This window comes from Strigops habroptila, chromosome 8, assembly GCF_004027225.2.
Source record: "Strigops habroptila isolate Jane chromosome 8, bStrHab1.2.pri, whole genome shotgun sequence".
Taxonomy (NCBI): domain Eukaryota; kingdom Metazoa; phylum Chordata; class Aves; order Psittaciformes; family Psittacidae; genus Strigops; species Strigops habroptila.
The window spans coordinates 33747010-33768510 of record NC_044284.2 but is presented as its reverse complement, the minus strand read 5'-3'; the positions used below and the strand labels follow the sequence as shown (position 1 = coordinate 33768510).

At 50.6% G+C, this 21501-nt stretch overlaps 1 protein-coding gene across 1 annotated transcript; it reads right to left on the bottom strand.

Annotated features, from left to right (window-relative positions):
- Positions 1-4296: 4296 nt before the first annotated feature.
- SOX2 (SRY-box transcription factor 2) lies at positions 4297-6873 on the bottom strand. Its single transcript, XM_030496080.1, has one exon. The coding sequence runs from the start codon at positions 6356-6358 to the stop codon at positions 5411-5413; it is 948 nt and encodes a 315-aa protein (XP_030351940.1). The 5' UTR covers positions 6359-6873; the 3' UTR covers positions 4297-5410.
- Between the last annotated feature and the right edge of the window lie 14628 nt (positions 6874-21501).

Below are 21501 nucleotides of genomic sequence, written 5' to 3'. Positions count from 1 at the left end.
ATACACACATACACACACATGCACGCTCCCACACCCAGGGCTCAGCCACAGCAAATCCGCTGCGTACTCCAGAAGCAAAGCTCCAAACTCATCGCGGCAAGGCTCGGGGTTTTGCTTTGTTCCCTCCCTCCTTCCCGCTCCTCCCGCTCGCCCGGCCGGCACCTGCCAGCACGGGCGGCTGCGCCAGCCCCGGGCGCGGAGCGGGGCGGGCAGCGCGGTTCCCGGACAGAGCCGGCGGGCGCCCAGCGCGGTGCCGGCCCGGGGACGGGGCTCGCCCTCCCGCCTCGTCCAGCCGAACGTGCAGCTCCGGGAATTCGCATCCCCGGGCTCCTTTTCTTTGCAGCTCAGAAATGAAAGAGCCCCCACACTCACTACAGCGCGGTACGTCCTCGCCAAGCGAGCTGATTCCTCAAAAGCAAAATAGCATCAAAACTTCTTGCAATTCCCCGTGCCATCGTCAGAAAAACTGGGTTTTAATTACCAAAACTAAAATAGCGGTGGTGCTAACTAGCAGGCGATCAAACCGCAATCAAACTTCAATCTCTGAGCAGTTAGCTATAAACTGTCAGCAATTGAAAAGTAAACCTGGTGCACACAAAGGCTCTGTTTAATTTTCTTGTTGTAATGGCTCTAAATGAGGACCCCATCACTATGCAGTTAAGCGGTGTTGCTTGTCCCCCTGAGGCGCTGATCAGTTCTTTTTAATGTGAGAAAACTGGCAGCTCGAAGCCCGTCAATGGAGCTCCCACAACAAAAGTCCTGAAAAGCTGAATGAATTGGGTTTGTAATTACTGCTTCCCTCTCCCCCCTTGCAGCTTATCTCTTATTCATTCAACATATATTATTGTCACCTAATCGCACACTCCTAACAATTTTTTTTTTTTTTTAGTATCTACTACTGCGGACATGTTTGTTGTAGAAATTGAACAAAATAATCCTCCCTTTTCTTGCCCCCCCCCCCCCCAAACAAAAAATGTTGAAACGACAGTGTCAGGCGAGGCTGGCTGGCGTTAAAAAACGCAAAGAGGAGGCTCTGCTGCCATCTCAAAGTCAGCATTTTGCACATATCCTCGGAAACCTCGTCCGCACCGCAGCGGGTTTTAGATTTTACTATTTGAGTTAGATCAGGATTTAAATAACTGAGGTGTATCTAATCACACCTATCAGTAATGGGCCTCTTTCTTTCAGTGGGGCCTATATTATATACTACTTCAATTGCTGAGCTATCTACCTCCTTCTCGGAGGGAGATACACAAGGCTGCAGACAGTTGGGGACGAGGAGGAATGGATACTGCGAAAGAACACGCTGCTGAGGGGCTCACCACCGCCCCGGAGTCTCATACGGCGCCCGTGGGCATCTCACAGAATAAAAACGTCGTTTGAGCCAGGGAAAGCCTGATGGCAGCCAGCGGCAGCTCGCCTGTCGCTGCTGCAGCCGGGGCTGCAAGGCAGAGCCTCTGCCTCCCCTCGTCCCCCACCGCAAGAAGCTGTCGGTCGCAGAAATAAGTACAGCTATTACAACCAAATCTACTAACAGTCTAAATAATTAATTGAACCATTGCTCTTTGACCCTTGGAAAGTCCAGTAGGGACCCGTTTGTAGTAATAATACCCCCGAATGAGCCCTTGTCAAATATTCATTTAGTGGTTAATGTGAGCGATTTCCCCCTGGGACAGTTTGTGATACCAGCTTCCCAGCTTTGGCAAGAAACTCTGCTAATCTACCTCTCCAGTTCCGCAAAATATTTTAACACCCCAGCACTTAAAAAGCCGTTAAAAAAAAAAAAAAAACAAACAAAAAAACAAAACAAAAAACAATCACGGGGAAAATATAATTTTATCCTTGGGTTTCTTTCGGCTCTGTAGAAGGTTAGCGAAATATTACACTGGAGCTCTTGGACTGAGCATCACCCGGGCTACGGAGCACTCAATTCACGAGAGGGAACACACGGAGAACCCTAAAGGTCTTCAATAACCAAAACAAGAACACATCCGCGAGCTTCGCTACACATTTCAGCTGCCCTAGACAAAAACTCAGGATAATGGCTCAGGTGTCAACGGGGTTATTGAAAGTGTTGAATTTAAAATGAGCAGTGGGCAATGGCCTTCCTCCAAGTAACACTTTAAAAATGAAATCGTTCAGCTGTACGTGTGAAATACTTTGGGTTTTCCTCTCTTATCAGATGGATGGATGGATGGATGGATGGATGGATGGATGGATGGATGGATGGATGGATGGATGGATGGATGTAAGGAATCCAAAGGAGATCAGGTTTCAACCTCACATATTCCAACGTACTCCAAAATCTAAGCTTAAACAAATTGCCCATATAAAAAGTTGCTGAATTCACTAAGCCTGAATATGTGGCTTAGTGCCTTTTGTTTAGTGGTATTAGCTTGCCTTCTCTATGCAAATTGTAAAAGGACCAACATTTCCAGCTACCCCCCTTGAATATTTTAGTTAGCACTTCAAAAAGGGGCCAGGTTTTATTGCTGTTATTTGGCTAAGATTCCCTTTTAAAAAATGGAATCGCGATATCGATTGGGTTTTTATTCCTGCTCTCTTTTCCCAGTGAGGCGAGCGGGAGTGGGGATGTGGGCTCGTTACCACGTGAATAATCCCCAGACACATAGCAAACGCTCAAGTTCTGAAAAAGAACATTTTACCCCTTGCATTAATGTAAAAGAAGTAGAGAAGTTCGGGAATCTGCAAAAATTGCTGTGCTGACCAAGTACCGCGACGGTGCAGAAATCAAAGGGACAAAGGGAACTGAACTACAAAACCAGGCAATGAGCAGTACTCCACATCTTCTCGTATGGCGATGTTACTTTTCAGCTGGACACCAGGCTTCCACGACGGAGGCCAGACTAGAGCCCGGGCAATTAGCACTACCAAAAAAAAAACCACAGCCGGTCAGGGAACTTTTTCATGGGGTGGTTGCTTTTTTTTTTTTTTTTTTGGGGGGGGGGGTGTTGAGTGGTTTTTTTCTTTGTTTTTGTTTTCCCTGCCTTCTTCCTCCCTCAGCTGAAGTGAAAAATCCAGTGACTGATCAGAAATACCAGAGAGAAAAGCTTGCCCCCCATTCTGGAGTGCCCACTCTCTGCCAAGCCAACCATTGCATCCTTTCCTTGCCACTCATAACGCACCATTAGCAGAAGACACGACCAGTCTGCAAGCACAGTGCCCCCAATTTCGTTCCCCGCTAAAAAGAAATATTACTAATATTATTATTACTTGCATCTGCGCCTCGTGCGTTTCCCAAGGGAAATCGCAGCCGCCCTAGGAGTCCCGTAAAAACCCTAGGGCTTCAGGGGGGGATAGGGGACTGTCGCACCGGCTTCCCAGCTCTGCAGCCCACCGGCCCCTGCCCTGCCCGGGCCGACGGGCCCTGTCTCTGGAGGGAGCGCAGCCCGCGGCCGCCAGCGCGCAGCACCGCGGAGCAGCGTGGAGCCGGCTCCTCGGCGATTGCGGTTACGACTGTACAAAGTAACGCTCTATACCTGGCACGGCTGGCGGATCTCTCCTCCTATTTGGCGGGCGCCACCGCTTCTCTTTGGGTCTGTGATCGGCTGCGGAGAGTGTCCGAAAAGGGGCTACACCGCGCTGGCAATTTAAGAAATAGGATTCAAAAAAGAGCTGTGATAAAGCGTGAAAGTCTCTGGCATTCGACTGGGTTTGTTTGTTTGTTCCCTTTTTGCTGTTGCTCACCTTTGCCCGGCGAAGCGCCCCCCTGCCTCCACCTCTCACCTCCTGCGCTGCCCAGGAGCCAGGAGAGGAAAGTTTGGGAAGTCCGGAACAAAGGGAGGGAGCGGGGAGCGCTCAGTCCCACGCCAGGCCGGGGCCCCCGCCGAGACCGGTGGAGGAGGCACCGTGGGGAAAAGAGAAGTAAATGATCTGTAACTGCCAGCTAGGCGGCCGCTCGCAGGGCCCCGGCCCGGGCCTCCGCTCTCATGCCCCTCCACCCCGCTCGGCCCCGCTCGGCCCTGCCGGCGGCAACAAGTGTCCAAAAGCGGTCGAGTGCAAGCCCCCGTTACCCGCCGCACCCGCAGGCTCGAGAGGGAAAGGAACCGGGAAACGAGCGTCCCCCGCCGCCTTCCCATCCCCCCCGCAGGAGACGCCGGCCGTTACTCCATTACAGCTATCGCACCTTCTCTATCCAGCCATATAAAAATATTCATGTGTTCCATATATCGCTGCATTATTTATCGTACTCGGTTGGTTACGATACCTTCCACCGCATGAATTATTTAAAAAACATCTTGCGTTACAAAAATAAATCGAAGACTCAAGCGGAACTTCAGTGTCCATATGTCAAAAATTTATTTATCTCAAACTGTGCATAATGGAGTAAAAACTTAACTTGAATATGTACCTGTTATAAGGATGGTATTAGTTCAAATATATACATGGACTGTCGGCAGACTGATTTCAAATAATACAGAGCCGAATCTTTAAAATACAACTACGGAAAATGAGGAGAAAAAAACAAAAAAAAAAAACCAAACCAAAACAAAAAAAAGAACTTAAAATATCATCACAATAAATTTACAGAAATATTACAAACCATAAGAAAATATTTCAAACACAGTAATTTCAGGTTGGTAAATATTTTTCCTTTTTTTTTTTTTTTTCTTTTCTTTGAACAGAATGAAGTCTGGAAACAAAAAGTTATTATAAATTAACAAACGGCGTGTGAACCTGCATGGCAATTTTTTCTTTTTAACAAGAAGTAAAAAAAAAAAAAAAGAAAAAGAAAAGAAATTTAGTACAATCTAAACGTTTGCCCTTTCACAGCAAACCAAGCCCATGGTTCGCAAGTACTCATCCTACCTTTTGTGTCTTTTGTACAATTTCTAAAACAATTAAAATGTCCAAATGATGTAAAATAATTTCCTTTCCTCTCCTGCAGCTGCTACAATTTAGCTGCCAAAGCCACAACGCTCCAAGAAGAGTCTAATTTTAAAAAATAATTGGCAAATTCGCGAGTTTGGTTTTTTCCCCCCCTTCTCTCTATTACCAATGGACATTCTGATTGCCATGTTACTTTTGATAAATACTGTACAAAAGTTGCCTGCAAATATTAAAACATTTTCCTCTTCGTTCTTTGAGTCTAGCTCTAAATATTATTGGTAAAGACTTTTGCAAACTCTCTGCAAAGTTCCTACCGTTTTCACTAGAACTTTTAAAAAGTTTTGTGTAGTTGCTTCCCCTCCGAGATCTATACAAGTTCCTTGTCGGTTTAATTTCTGCTTCCCGCTCCCCCCCCCCCTCCCCCCGCCCCGCGTTTTCTCTGTACAAAAATAGTCCAAAAAGAAAAAAAAAAAAAAAGTACAGAATTTCTAATAAAAGGTTTTTTTGTTGTTTTGTTTAGTTTTTCTTCCCCCCTCCCCGCCCCCCCGGCCCCTTTGTCTTACATATGTGATAGAGGGAGTGTGCCATTAATGGCTGTGCCAGGAACAGGTGCACTCTGGTAGTGTTGGGACATATGAAGTCTGCTTGGGGCAGCTGGTTCTGGTACTTCAGCACCTGGTAGATACATGCTGATCATGTCCCGAAGGTCCCCAGCTTGGCAAGGAGCCCTTGAATGAGACGAGGAAGTGACTACGGGGGGACTGGAGCTGGATTCCGTCTTGACCACAGAGCCCATGGAGCCCAGGGCCATGCCCGGGGTCCCTTGCTGGGAGTAAGACATGCTGTAGGTAGGGGATCCGTTCATGTAAGTCTGCGAGCTGGTCATGGAGTTGTACTGCAGGGCGCTCACATCGTAGCGATGCATGGGCTGCATCTGCGCCGCGTTGTGCGCGTTCAAGCCCGGGTGCTGCGGGTAGCCGAGCTGCTCTTGCATCATCCCATAGCCTCCGTTGGTCCAGCCGTTCATGTGCGCGTAACTGTCCATCCTCTGGTTCACCCCAGCTCCCAAGGTGGCCCCAACCCCGACCCCGGTCGTCATGGTATTGGTGCCCGGCGCCAGTAAGCCCCCCGGCAACGTGTACTTATCCTTCTTCATGAGGGTCTTGGTTTTCCTCCGGGGTCGGTATTTATAATCCGGGTGCTCCTTCATGTGCAGAGCTCTGAGCCGCTTGGCTTCGTCAATGAAGGGTCTCTTTTCCGCCTCGGATAAAAGTTTCCACTCTGCCCCGAGCCGCTTGCTGATCTCGGAGTTGTGCATCTTCGGGTTCTCCTGGGCCATTTTCCGGCGCTGCCCGCGGGACCACACCATGAACGCGTTCATCGGGCGCTTCACCCGGTCCGGGCTGTTCTTCTGGTTGTTGGCGGCCGAGTTGGAGTTGCCTGTGCCTCCCCCCGAAGTTTGCTGGGGGGCGGGAGGTTTCAGCTCGGTTTCCATCATGTTGTACATTCAAACTACTTTTGCCTGGAACCAGTCTTGAGCAGAGAAGCGAGGAGCAGCCGCAGCGAAGTCCCGAGCCGGACTTTTTTTTTTTTTTCCTAGGGAGGGGTAGGAAAGGGGGGAGGGGGACTCCCCAAAACCACACTTGGATCAAGATCAGGATCTTCCTCTTCGCTGACGGATTAATAATGCTAATAACTGCTACTATTGCCGCCGGAGCCTCGATTTTAAAAAACTTCTTCCTCCTTTTTCCCTTTTCTCTGCCCGCCGCTCGCTCTCTCTCTCTCCACCTCAGTCTTAAAGAGCCAGCAAACTACTTTACCCCCTTTTGCAAACACACACACTCTCTCTCTCTGCCTTGACAACTCCTGATACTTTTTTGAACAAGTTAATAGACAACCATCCATGTGATGGGGGCTTGTCAGGGAATAAATGTGCTCGCCCCGGCCAATCAGCGCGCGGCGGCTCCGCCACTGAGGACAAGTCTCTACCCCCGGTTTTGCATGAAACGGGGCGGGGGCTCGGAGCCGCCGGGCCGGCTCGGCGGGGAGGCGGGCCCGGAGGCGGCCCAGGCAGCCACTGGGAAGCCTTTGTATCTCCCCCTTCCAGCAACAGGTCACACACGCCTTTTGGAGGAAGTGGGTAAACAGCATTGTTGCTACGTGGGGTTTCCCCCCCTTTTTTTTATTTAAAGTTGGTTTGGGGCTGGGAGAAGCCATGGGGCGAGCGGAGAGGGAACGGCTTCTCCCCTGCCCCCACCCCGCTTTGCCCCTGCCTCTCGGGACGAAGCATACCCCCTGGCTGCGCGGGGCCCGGCGTGTGCAGCGCTCTCCCCATCCGGGCCGGCCCGGCTCGCCGAGCACAGGCCGCCGCCGGCCGGCGCCAGGGTGCCAGGGAAGCGCAGCCCCGGCCGGGTCCTGCGCCGCGCCTCTCCCGTGCCTGTCACCGGCGGGAGCCAAGTTTGCACCTCACATCCCAGGGAGAGGCTGTGCCCTCCCGGGCCCTGCTGAGTTCCGACCGTGGCGCACCGCGCCAAACTATTCCCTCCAGCCTGCGGGATCGGAGGATGGTGGGTGTCCAGTGCAAACGCGGGTCTCCCAAATGCACAAAGCGGGGCAGGGACCCCCTCTGCAGGGGCTGGGGAGGGGACCGGGCCCGGCGGCCTAACGCTACCCGCGCCCCTGGTGCGGGCGGCGCCGGGGGGGGGTGGGGGGAGGCGCAGCGCGGGGCGGAGGGAAGCGCTGGGGCGCTACAAATAGGCCGTGCTGTTTCTCTTGTTGTCACTACACGGGCCGCACAAAGCCCCGGCTAAGTTTACTTCCACTCTCTTGTTACGATCTTTGTTGCTAAAACGCACTTGACGACAAAGGAAGGAGGGGAGAGGGGATGCGGAACGGGAGAGGGGGGAGCCTCCCCGGCCCTGCTCCACGCGCGCCGCCCCATCCGCGGTGTCCCGCGCTGCTCCCTGCCTCCCCCTCCCCGGCGGGGCTGCTCCACCTTTCGCTCCGGTCCCCTCACAGCGCTAAGGCGGAGGGGGATCGGGACGGAGGAGGGAACCCGACGCAGGGGCCTGGTTGCGAGGGCGCGGCGGGCGCGGAGCGGCGCGCAGCGGGTGGAGGGGCAGGGGCAGCGCCCGGGCGCCCAGCACGGACTCAGCCGCGGCGCTGCGGCGCCCCCTGCCGGTCAGGCTTCTCCCCGGGCGGGGAAGCGCCGCCGGGAGCCGGGAAAGGGACGGGTAGCCGGGGCGGGGGGGAAGGGACCGGGCAATTACATCCAATCTAAATAATAATAATGATAACAACGATAATAAAAAACCTCCAGAGAATAGGGAGGCATCTTTTTTTTCTGCGAGTGGATTATTCAAATAAATCCTATCGGGTTCAATTTAATTCGAAAATGTGTATATAACCCCTAGATAAGTGATAGGTTAAATCGTCGAAAAATTGGTGCAAATTACGAGATGTAGGATATAACCGGATTCTGATTGTCCAGTCACTCCTGAGGGCACGGTGCCTGTTTACTTTCTTATTGTTCTCCCTGTGGTCTGCAGTTGATAACGTTATTCACACAAAAAGAAAAAAAAAAAAAGAAAAAAAACCCACAAAAAATCCACCCCAAACCCACCACCACCACCACCACCACCAGCAGAAAAACCCAACCCAAAACAACCTTAGGCATAATTGAGTTCTAAAATAAAAGGGGGGGGGGGGGGTGATCGTAATAACCCGATAACTGAGGGCTGGCTGTGAGCAGGCAAAGTGCTGTTTCGCTCTGGCTGTAGCCGCAGGGGGGGGGTGGGGTGGTGTAGGGCGGGGGTGCGCGGCCCGGTGCTCCACGCGGGACAGGGCGACGGGAGGCTACGGGTGAACCCCGGGGGCCTTTCGAGGCCTGGCACTTCCCTAATTGCATTTATCATAAGGATAAAGGATGGGAAATGCCTAACAACTGTGTTATCGGGAGTATTTACAGCTCTATTTTAATTAACAGTTTTAATTATCGATGCAATAAACTATCTGGTACATATACATAATAATGCACTGCAGAAAAGAAGGTGAGGGGGTGGCTCTTTTGGGGCATTTCCTGCCTTTCCTCTGGGCATGGAGCTGTGCTTGGCTGGGGATATATCCACACACACCGGGTGGAAACAGGGGCAGAGCAGGATGCTGCCTATGAAATAAAATAAAATTAAAAGCACAACACATGAAATGGTCCCTGATTTTCGGTATTAATAACAATAACACCACCACTCTCTGGAAGAATATAGCCACGTTGGAAGGGAGGCCTGCGGAGGGACGGTTTAATCCGAGTGGATTTAAAAAATCGTTGCCTTTGGTATAATTTATGGAAATGAAAAGTGCCTACATTAAACAAATAGTCTGCAAACCTTCTCAGGGATGGGCTCTGCGGCACACACACTCTTATTTCCAGGTTAAGATTGTCTTAAAAAGAAAATGAATGTTAACTACTTGGATTTTGTGTATTTATTGCTCTAATACTCGCCGATTTCTCTAAGAGCTCCAAGGATACAACCTATCCTGTTAACTGTATCTGAAAGAATACACACATTTTCATATTATTTTTCTTCCCCCGAACCTATTAGTAACCAGTCTAAAGCAAACTATAGGGCAGCCTTGTGGAGATGGGAGATTGCAGCTCCATTTTTTGTCGTTAGCTGCAAATAGAGGTTTAACTTGCAGTAATTAGGTGAGAACTAGCCAAGCATCTTACTATTATGATGCTTGTTAAAAACGCTTCTTTTCTGCATCTGCATTTGAGTGTGTTCCCCTCCACTCTTAATCTTCTTATGGAAATGAAGGCGAACGGCAGGGAACCTGCAGAGACTTAGAGAATGTCCTTGTTAACTGGAATTTCTCAGCATTGCTAATTAGCAGAGTTTGACGACCACCAGTATTGGGGAAAGCTCTGTTTAGCCACTCACAAACCCTTCCGAGGAAGAGCAGACTAATTTTATTTTGTAATTAAAATCTGAAAAGGGCCCTATTTGACAGTTAGAGCTATGAGAGTTTTATCTCCCTGTGAAATAATTACTGCCTTGATAACTCAATTTTCTACAAAATGTCAACTATGAGCTCCAAAAGTTTTAATTTCATTACGTTAGAAAAAAAAAAAAAAAAGCGAAGACGAAAATGTAAACAGAAATTCCCTCTCCCCTCTCTGATGCTGCAGCAGCCCAGCGCTTGGGAGCCGAAGTTAGCCAGGGAAGTTTTAACGCACTGAACAACCCCAGTCTCTGGGATAATTCAGATATCACACGGTAAGTTTAAGGTAGTCTCTCGAGGAAAAGTTGGGGAGATACACCCTGGAACGCCCTAGAATAAGCAACACCTTTCGAGTGGAAGAGACAGGGGGACCCCCTTCAGCCGGACCCACCGGGGCCGCCTTCCTCAGCCTCCTGCAAGATCCCGAGTGAGCAAAAGTGCGGGGTTTCCTCCGCCACGGCAACATCTAACACGGGGACGGACGGAGACACAGCGAAAACAGAACAAGCTCAGAAGAACTTCCCAAGTTCGTCGGGGCCAAGCGCGGGTGAAGGCAGCCCGGCCCCCCGGGTGCCCCCCCCGGGTCTCCCCCTGCTGCTCCGGCCTGTGGCCGCCTCTCTGCGAGGCGCCAGGGCGGCCCTTAGGGGAAGCTGAGGGAAACCGAGGCGCTGGAGCAAGTGTAATCCACTCTGCTTACGTTTTGGATATTTTTTTATTATTATTTAAAACGGTTTAATCTCCTTTTTGTCCCTGCCTGTCCAGCAAGCAGCTCGATTGTCGCTCTCAGAAGTGGCATTACACGTACAAACCGAGGAGGGGGGTGAGACACGACCGCTCCCGCCAGACCCCATTTCGTCCAGTAATTTCATTCAAGGGCTCCAAGGACCCTTGAAAACTGGGGAATGCAGAGAGAGCTCCGCGGTCCTCCCGGCCTCCCCTTTCATCGTCCTTCTCCCTAATGAAACCGCCGGGCTAGCACACGTGCGGTCGGGCGGGCACCGCACGGCCTTCGCCCTCGCCGGGCGGCGGGGCCCGGGGACACCGGGTGACACCAGGGGACACCGGGTGAAGCGGGCGCGGGTACCGCAGTGCCCTACGTGGGGCCCCGCTGCCACCTCCCCTCCGGCGGCCGCTGCAAGGAGGAGTGCGCTGGGGGTTGGGGCCTTGAAAAAACAAAACGCGGGGATGTTAAGAGAAAAAAAAACCAACCAAAAAACCCCACAACCCGACCCCGCTTTCCTCCAGTGCTACGAGAAGAGAAATTGAAACAAATAAATAAAAGTCGGATCCTGGGGCGAGTTTAACATAGACAACAAACAGCAGAAAAGCCGGCTCGCACCCAGCACCTCTCGAAGTCGCTTTCAAAAGGCTCCTCGGTAAATGGAGAAGCCGATTGTCCGAACATGCTTCCAGGACTCTTCATTAATAGCCAACAGCCTCCTCAAACTCTTCATGGTTTTTTTTCCTACATCTAAACCAGCACTCCCCCGACGTCCTTCGCAGAGGACAGCATAACCGAAGCCCGCACTTTTTCTTTCATGACCTTAAAAATAAATCAGAAAATCAAGCACCAGTGGTGAGGATAAACTCAGGAATTACTGCGCAACATAACGGGGTGAAATTATAGGCCCTTTAGCAGGAAGGCAACCCCCTCGAGCGGGATCCTTTTTGGCAGTCTATTTAAAGTTATCTTTCCTTCCTACTTTTATAAGAACAAATGAGGTTTTTTTCCCCATTGTAGTCCAATGAACTCATGTATATTAAACATAAAACCCCTCCTGAAGAACTCTAACTGCTTTGCTTAAACACACAAAGGCACAAAAATCCAGAACTGAAGGGTTCCAGTTCCTGAATAAGTCCCCTTAACTCTGTCAGGCTCGCAGGAGAGAGAGATTGGGGACAATTTCTGAAAGTCCTAATGCCTGGAAGGGGCTATCTCAAATGGAGGTGCATTGTCTTTTACTCAAGTTGAGGCTTCTATTTTATTTCCCTCTTTCCCGTCACCATCTTTGTGTTGACTTAAGAAAATAATGGTCTAAGAAAGTGTCTGTTCATGGGATCACACGTGTTGCCCAAATCAAATGAAGTTCTCTTTGGCCCCAGCACAGTTTTGATGGAATTATTCCGGCTTCTCCATTGAATTCACACAGTTTCCCAAAGAAGCTCTGGCAGTTTCAATGGGAACGCTTGAGGCACAGCCTGGGGTGCTTCAAGGTTGCTTCTCCTCCCAGCGCACCTCAAACCCTGGCATCCCGAGGCATGGCTTGAAAAGTACATGGGAGAAGAAAAAAAAAAAGAAAAAGAAAGGGGGGGAGGGGAGAAGCGCTTTCCAGTGATTCTCAGATCACTGACACGATCGCCCATAATGGAGCCAAGACGCTGACTTTTATCTCGCTATTCCTCATAGTCCTTAATTTGGAGCTCATTGACAGGACAGACGGTAATGACACTTTCAGAACTGTTATGGTCTGGAGTGACAATCTCTCCATCTCGCTCATGGTTTATTGACACCATGGGCTCATTGTGTCAACTTAGGCTTGTGATTTCAGAATTCTCCAGCGACGGGCTCGTTGGGGGGATTTTAATTCAAATTATAGACTAGCTATCTATACTGTGAATTCATATTTAGACGGCGCTCAATCGGAGCAGGGAGACGGTGCTATAAATAACAACACCACCACTTCCCATGGTGTCTACCCACTATTCTCCATCCAAATATCTTGAAGCCTTTCCCGAAGGGAGCCCGGGAGGGAGGCGAGGGTGCCTTGAGAGGGGAGAGCCGTGCCCCACCTCGGCATACGCCTCCCAGGCTTAGGCCATGGATGCGCGTGGGACCGGAGCGATGAGAGAAGCAGTTTAGGCACATAAAAATGGGGAGCACCGCTGGCTTGGGGCTGGCGGTTGGGCGGATGGGGTTTTCATGGGTGCCACAGCCCTTTTTCAGGGGAAATCACAGGAGAGCGAGACTTCTCCAAACACCGCATCCCCGCGGAAGCCTTCCCGGTCGGGCAGGATGAGCGCGGGGCAAAGGCCCACGGGGGTGCCCACGGCTGGGCTGGCCCCGGTGGTGGGTGGCTGGAGGGGAAGGCAGGTGCAAGGGAGCGGCTGAATGAGAAGAAAGAAAAAGAAAAGTGGGAAACTGGCATTTGAGGTTGTTTCTCTGGTTTGTTTCTTCAAATCTCCTCTTCCACCGCTCGGGAGAGAGCTGTAGGAAATGCCGGCACCTAACCCTCCTCCTTCCAAAAGACATAAATAAACTAAAAATGCACTTTTTCTCACTGAACGAGAACGAACACAGAGCTCCCCCCTGCCCCTTGCTGCCAGCTGTCTGCCAAGCCTGGGATCCGATCCCAGATTTACAGCGTTTGCTCCCTTGAGTAACGTCCGCAGAATAAAACTCCACAGCTGAGTTACGGACCGAGACCAGGAAACCCGCGTTTTGGTTGATCCTTGGATTTGATATGCCAACTTCTGCCCTCAGGAGGGGGCAGTTTACGACTCCTTTACAGCCCCCTTTGCAAGGGGAGCACTAACGGCCCCTCTCCTGGAGCGGGGTTAATCATTCACCTTTCAGCAGGAGTCACCGAATTTTTTGTAAAGTGCCTCCTGTAAAATGCGTTAAACTCTGTGTACCAACCGCCCTGTGCTTTTTCCGTTTCCTGTGGTAATTGTCATATAATATCTCTGTTTATCGCTAGCTTGACAGATCTATACAGATTTTTTTTTTTTTCTTAATTTCAGAGTTATATATACCCGACGCATGCTAACTAAAGAAGCAGTAAAGGAAATCTGGGAATTCCGTTGGGCAGCAAATCTGTGCAGGGCTCTTGCTATTATTTATAGAAAACGCTATGTCTTTATTTTGGGCGCTCTTACCAGAGAATTACCTTATCAGGATTCTCAAGCGGAGATCAAACTCAGAGAATGGAGAAAGTACACTCAGAGTGACAAACAATAATCTTTCATAAAAATGTATTCGTATATAATTAATAAAGTGAAAAAGTTATTGTGAGACCAACAACCATAGGATTAATTTAATAAGAAAAAACTGCGGCTTTGTGACTTTCATCCAGACAGTCAACATGAGATATAAAATAACCCCAATTCAGCAGAAATAATTTGGTTTGCTTTAGTGTTTCTATTCGCACGCAAGATGCATAAACCATGCTGGGTATTACCGCAACTCTCAAATACCGCCGGGAAATGTCCTACCCAGAGCTAGGCAGGTGCCTATAAAACAAGAAACTAGTTTATCCAAAAAGTTGGTGACAATGCAGCTTTTCGCATATTTTGGGTAATCGTTTTATATCACTCAGGTTTCTTTTAAAACTGTCATATCCACAGTAAGAAAGAAAAAACCCTCTTCGGGCATTCATTTAAAGAACGCTTCTTCCCTTCGGAAGAATTAGGAGAGGAGAGGTGTTATTTCATTTTGCCCCTTTTTGGGGGGACAGAGGGGAGGTGAGATGACTTTATTTGGGTTTAAACACGTACCATTTTAGAAATTTTTTTTCCTTAATGAAAAGGAGACGTTCAGCGCTGTCAATGCTGACTTATGTAAGACACCTTGGGGAGGAAAACACAAGCCCAAGCCTCTTAAAGGCTGGCATCTGCTGACAGCACCGGAACACTGATGTCGGGAACGAGGAAAAAATCATCCTTATTTTTGTGCCTGATGCTCCCAATAAAGAAGTTGGTCTTTTGAGGGTGCGCCGCTGTCCGGCGACCGGAGCCCAAGCTGGCTGCGCGGTCCCGCAGCAGCAACCCCGCTCGAGGTGTGGAGAGTAGCAGATACCGACATTTCTATAGGACCCGACCTTTCGGGGACCTCTGCTTAGAAACAAACCGGTAGATTTCTTTTGTTTTAATCATTATTATTTTAACGTTTGTGTATCCCCAGAGCGAACAGCACAAGCTGGAGGAGGCTTCTCTTTCCGTGGCTTCTGGGCTGGTATTTCCGCTCACTTCGCCTGTCCCTCCTTCCACGCCCTTACTTGAACACCCCCTCTCCCCTCCTCCACCTCAGCGACCCCGAACCACTTCCAGGCGCCGGCTTTTCGCTTTTCCCCTTTAATCCCTTCCACGCGCTCTGGCTCTCACCGCGGGCGCCGTCTCTCCCGCGGAAGTTTCCCTCGGGCAGCGGGGAAGCCCCGGCGCGGCCGACAGGGGGCGCCGCCATCCGCTGCCGGCGCCGCCTGCCGGAAGAGGGGGGGAGCCCGTAGCCTGGCGGGGTCGAGTACAGATCTTCAGTTGTCGCGGATAAAAAGAGATTAAAGGCTAAATTCTCTTTTTTTTTTTTCCTTCCTTTTTTTTTTTTATCAATTTTAACCAACTACGAAAATGTAGAGCTTTTATCCTTTGATGTTTCCCAGAAAGAAACTGTTATACCGGTTGTGAAATTACATCGTTTCAGACCCAGCGAACCAGCCGCGGAGTGGTAAAATAATTTAATTAAAAATAATAATAATATGAGGACCCGCGCTTCCGCAGAGGCACTTCAAAGCTGACACATGCCCCTCCGTCTCCCCTCTCCCTGGCTCTCCCGATGTTTCCTGGCGGCCGTTTGATGGGAATAATTAAAAAGGGAATAAAGCTGGGCTGGGTGGAGGCTCGCCGGGGCAGCCCCGCCGGACCCCCTGCCCCGGCGAGGCGGAAAACGGCACAAAAGCGAATCGCCAAAATCATAAATCAAATGTTGCTCTTCTTCCGTATTAAGCATAAATAAAATTGTAACCAGCTACCCACTTCCCCCCTACTACAAAAAACTCTTCACCTGTATTTAAATAGCACGTCTTTAATTACAGCAGTTGGGGATGTATGAGGCTGAAATGAAATTAGCAGTCATTACCAGTCCTTTAACTCTGTGGTGCTTTTGATCAGCACTAAATTAGCTTTCCAGTCCTAACAAAGGCTCTATAGCAAGCAGTGGGCTGTAAATAAGACAGCTCGACCTGCCCTCAACACCTTTTCTCTTGTCAATCACAGCTCTATCATTCAGCCCAAGATTAACCTTTATCTACCAAATTCCTACCCCCCCAAAAAAAAAACAAAAAAAAGGGGGTGGGGGTGAGGGGAAGAACGGGAAAATCCAGCCTCAACTTTGCTAACTGTAACTAAAAAGAGCTTCCCTTTAAATGGTATTATAATGAGCCAAAGAGTCAAGATCGTTCTCCCAAGTCCAATTGCCGTGCCACAGACGGCAGCGTTAGACCGAGGCAGTTAAATATATCGATTCATTCTCAGTGGCCCCGGGCATGGCCCCCCCGCACAGCCGGAGCCCTGCCCGGCCCTGCGCCGCCTCTGCCTGTTGGTGTAACCCCTCTTTCGGCGTTCGGGGCCCGGGGACCCTCGCCGGGGCTCGCCCCCCCTCTTTCTCGGGGACTGGGCTGGCACCCCGCGGCGCAGGCGGGAGCACCGCCGCCTCGCCGACAGGGAGGTGCAGGCTGCGCGCCGCGTCGCCGAAAGGGGGCGCCAGAGAGTAGGCACCGCGCCGGCGCTGCGCGCCACTGCGCGCCCAGGTAACCCCGGCGCGGGCCGCTGCAGCGCATCTCACGCAATGCCCCCACCGCCCCTGCGGAGCACCCCGGCCGCAGGCACCTCCCGGCAAAGGAAACCGACGGTGCGTCGCTCCAAGCGGCAAGATGGCTTCATACTTGCTGCCGCGGAGGCTGCGCGCTGCGCAGCTGGGAGGGGACACCCGCCCCCCCCCCCTCCGCAGCTCACCCCATGGGGGAACGCCAAAACAGCGGCCCCGTCTAAACCACCCCGGGGCGGCGGGGCAGTGCCCCGGCTCCGCTCCAACGCAACGGTGCCCCCGGGCCGTGCGCGCCGGGGTGAGGGGAGGGCAGCGGCAGCCGGTGGACTGGGCGCGCTCCTGCCTGGAGGCACGGCCGCAATCCGCTCCCGCGCAATTCCAGGGGAGCCGAAACGCGCACGCTAGTGCCCGAGGTTAACGCTGCGGAGCTCAGGACGGCGGGTCGTAGGTGGGAGACACATTTCCAGACGGTTTTAAAGGTCACGGGGGAGGAGGGGGGCAAAAACTGTGAATGTCAAAGTTGTGCTGCAGCTACTTACGTGTCGGTGCCAGAGCAGGGTGGTGGCTAGCGAGAGCCTTGATTGGCAGCTTGGAGCGAAAGTCCGTGCGGAGCCTCAGCCCGGCGCAGCCCCGGGGGTCTGAGCACTTTCCACCGGACAGAGGCAGCTGAAGGAAGCTTGCACGTCCGCTTCTCCTCTCCTCCTCCATCCAGGACAGAGAATGAATCCATTTCGGTTTTTCTTCCCCGGCTCTCCTTCCGTTTGCCTACACATCCTCCAAGTCCTAGCCCTAGCTTTTAACTGCAGTCCCTGCAACAAGAGGGGGAAAAAATCGTTTATCGCTTAAAAAATCCAAATGGCTGATTTTGTGTGTATGTGTTGTAAGAATGCACCCACAACAACAAAAAAGTCACTTCTCTGTCCCCCACCGTACAGCAGAAGAATAATAAAAAAGCTTTATATTTTTGCAGTGGGTATTCAAAGATAATTTGATGCCATTGTTTCTGCTACAGATGGTTCTTTTTAATACAATAACACTGCTCTTTGTGCATACTACACACAATAAAAATCGAAAGCGTTCTCCTGAATAACCATTTTGTTCTCGCTTGTATACAGGCCAACAAAAGCTGCCGTGAGGTAATGGGTTCTGTTTATTGAAGCCATAGAATAGAGGTTTGATAAAGATTTCTGTATATGGGGGGAAAAAATAAAATAAAGACCTCGCAAGGTCGAGCTGATCCCTGCGTATTTATTACCACTGAAATATTTTATCAATGTATTTCTTTGAGTTGCAGCTGCAGGGATCCCTCCCTCTCTCCACCCGCGCCCCATACCTAATCAGCCCAAACATCTGTTTCTTTGAATTTGGGGAGATCTGCAGTCGCGGTCAGACCTCCAAATCGGGACTTGAGCGAGCGGGGCCAGGCAGCCGGCCCGCAGCAGAGGGATCCTGGCCCCACCGTGCAGGCGCCCATCTTTGTGTGCCTTCTTTTGCGATCTGCTGTCCACGCACACGCACAAAGGGGCAAACTGAGGCTATCGGCCACCGGGACAAGCCTCCAGGATATCCCGGCGTGAGGGCACGCGGCGTGGCCGGGCTCTCCAAGGCACTCTCCGCGGCGCGCAGCCCCCGCGCAGCGCGACCGGTGCGCAAGTTCCTTGAAGCCTCCTGAGCTGTCCCCGCAAAGCGGGCCCTAGTCCGCCCCTCCGCATCCCATGGAGCGCACCGGACAGCTGCAACCGGGCGTGAGCCAGCGCCGAGGGTGCTGCGGGAACTCTAGCAGAGTTCCTGTGCGTTGTAACTTTCTACTAAGTAGTGAATAAATTAGCACCGCCGAAGGGAGGAATAAACATTAGAGGGAAGCGCCAAGACCCACGGCTATTTTTGTCTCGGAAATGGTTTTACAGGTCAAGAATTCCGTGGCCAAAAGCCTCCCCGGTACCTAGTTTTGGATTTGGTTACGGCTGTGGCAACTCGAAGAGAGCCCCAAAGCAAAAGAAAGCGCTTAGACAATAGGGCTCTGCGGGGCAGTTGTTAGTCAGTGACTGTGTTTGTCTACCTTTCTATAGGAATTAATGCCACAGTTCTCTGTGCCTCTGAGCCCGGACTGACAGTAATCCACCTCCGTGACTTCTGCCCTTTTTGTTTTCACAAAACTCGGCTCACTTGTAGCACGACAACAGCACGGAATAATGACTTTAACCTTCAAACATACTTTAATTAGCATTTTCAGGAAACTAAAAGATGCTCAAATGAGCCCTTTGACAAAAACTGACCCGCTCCTTCCAATTCTACTTTCACTTTTGGGACTAAGACGTTATTGGTTCCCAACTCGTCTGAAGTCATCTAATAAGGGATTATTTAGGAACTATTACCCACACATCAATTAAAGCCTCTCCGATGAAATTCGGGAGACAAAGATAAGCATCAAAACGGAAAATTAAACTATTTGCACATGGCTTGTTTTTTCAACAACCCATTTTCCATCTCAGGATAAACATCTTCGCTCCATCTCGCTCCGCCGGGGCGGGGAGGGTGCGAGAGCCTCCGCGGGGCGGCTGCGGAGCGGAGGCTGCGTCTCTGCCGGACAGGGGGGCCAAGCTTCCAGTGGACGGGGGGAGCTTTTCCTTTCAGGCTTCGCGCCAGGAGAAGGCTTGCAGGGAAGGTGACAGAGCTCACCTCCACACACACGGCTCAAGCAACCTCCTGTCATTCTGCAATAGCCTTTACATGTGAAGGGGGTGTGTGTGTGTTTAAGTGGCTTAAGTATCGTAAGTGGCATAAAAGATCGAAACGTGCCAAAGTTCAGGAAATCGAACAGAACTTTCCCAAACTGGTAAGACTGGGAAAGAAAGTACCGCTGCTCCTGAAGAGGTATTTTATTTCTCAGAGCAATGAAGGAAAGGGATTAGTAAAAAATGCGCATTTTGCTACCTACGGTGGTTCTTTGGGTTAAATGGGAGCCAGGCTCTGAACAGTTTAATACCGACTTATCAAGGAAAGATTTTTTTGCTTTCCAGACAAAACACCCCGATGGCTCAGAAATTTTAAATCGTTCTTAACCGCTGTTTACAATTTTTGGAGAGAATTTCCAGGCAAATTACAGCAGCATCCTACAGCAAGCTGACAAAGAGATTCCAGGAATGCCACGCATCTAGGAGGGAAATACGAATCCTTCTGTTTAGCCTGAAGCACGAAATTGGCTTAAGGCTCATTTTGCAGATGACCAGAAACTCAATCAGCAGTGCGTGGACCAGGTGCCTGCAACTTCCTAACGCTCTGCAGCAATTTCTAAGACTTTCTGGGGGGGGAGGGGAGGGAGGGAAGTTAAAAAAAAAAAAAAAAATAAAAGTGTGAACTGCAGGTTGGAAGGGTTCTACAAGAAACTCGCATCTCTTATCTCAACATGCATTTTTCGCCTTGGTCTGCGGAGGGCTGGGCTTCCACATGGGCATCGGTACCCGTAAGCCTCTGTGCCGAGATAGATCCCACGGAGTGAGGAAATTAATGCTCTAGATTTTGGCTTTCACGATTCATTTCATTTCGGGAAAAAACCCACCTGCACTCAGGTGCATAGATAAAATAACGGATCACTCCCAATCTGCGAAATGTATCTGTATCTCTTTGTTGCATATCCAAACAGAAAAGACCAGTAAAGTGTTGCTAGAGGGGGCTGAGCGCAGGTGTCTGACCCACGGCTGTGGCCAGAAAAAACTAACAATCTGAATGTTGGAATTCCTACCCAGGACAAACCGCTGACCCTGCTTTAAAGGAGGGGGGAAGAGCCATGCTGCTGCAGCATTTCTCGCCCCCAGCCAGTATCTCTGCCCTTGCTGTGTCCGCGCTGGCTCGCGCAGCTGCTCAGCCGCAACGTCCGCCGGTCCCGCCGCACACGGACCTGCTCGCCGCCGCCCCGGAGTTCACCTGCCCCGGAGAGGTTGAGGTTAACACGGAACAGGACAAGCCCTCGTTTCGCACTCAGGGTCGCTGACAGAGGCTTAAAGTTTAACACCAGTGCGCTGCCCCGAGTCACCCCCGCCTGCCCGCGGCTGCCGCGGACACGCGGGACCGAGCAGGGGGGGCAGGGTCGCCAGCGAGGCTGCGCCGGTTTCCTCCGAGGTTTTCTTTCCAGGGGCCAAATGATCCTTTCCAGCAGTTCTCCTCCTCTCGTTTCATTTTAACAATATTCAGGCTTTTCCAACCAAACAGCTCATGCGAGACCTCTGGCACGCTGCCCGTGCACCGCAGTACACACACGCACAGCTCCTGGAAAGGCTGAACAGGCTTCCCACCACCCTCCAGCCTTACAACAACATCTGTGGCACACCGGTAGCAGGTTTTTTTGGTTGTTCCCCAAACCCTCCACAATATGACGAGAAAAAATCCAGTTACTTAAAAGCAAAGAACCTGTAGCTTACAAGAGTGGCTCTTGAGGAGGTGCAGGTTTGTGCAGCAGGCAGGCCTTTCACTGTCCAGAAACATAGGTAAGAACTCCACATATGCCTCCTAAAATGGGAGATCTTTCAACTTTCTTTTTTTTTTTTTCATTATTGCTACAAGAGACCCAAGACCTGCTCATTTATCACCTCAACATTTGCTGCAATAATTTTGCTATGTGATGAAAGATGACCACATGGTATAGGATAAATTTCCCCGGGGAAGAAGAGCAGAAAGTATGGCACTGCTAGTATGCTGTAACCATTCTGTCCAAATATCTCTGGCACTTGACAGCTTCAAATCTTCAGATGGCAACTTTCTTTGGAACTGGACTTTTTTATATACCAAAGATGAGTTTATCAAATGAATTTATCAAATAAGTGAAGCTTGTAACTATTAAATTCCTGTGTATGTTATGGCTGCATTACAAATATATACTGGGTCTGAAAATGTTTTGGTAAATAACGACAGTAATTAAAAAAATAGACAATGTGCATACATGTGCACGCAGTATGTATACATGTTACATTGTACATTTCATACCCATGCACATGCTATACACTGTTACACTATCCATGTGACAGTCTACAATCTAGTGCCCGGTACGTACGTGGCATACAATACTGCACATTTATAGCAGGCAGAGATTCCTTTCACACATACTTCCATACATGCCTATG

What these genes read in the sequence shown, in the direction of transcription:
- SOX2 (XM_030496080.1), bottom strand. Translation starts at nt 6,358, where the DNA reads ATGTACAACATGATGGAAACCGAGCTGAAACCTCCCGCCCCCCAGCAA.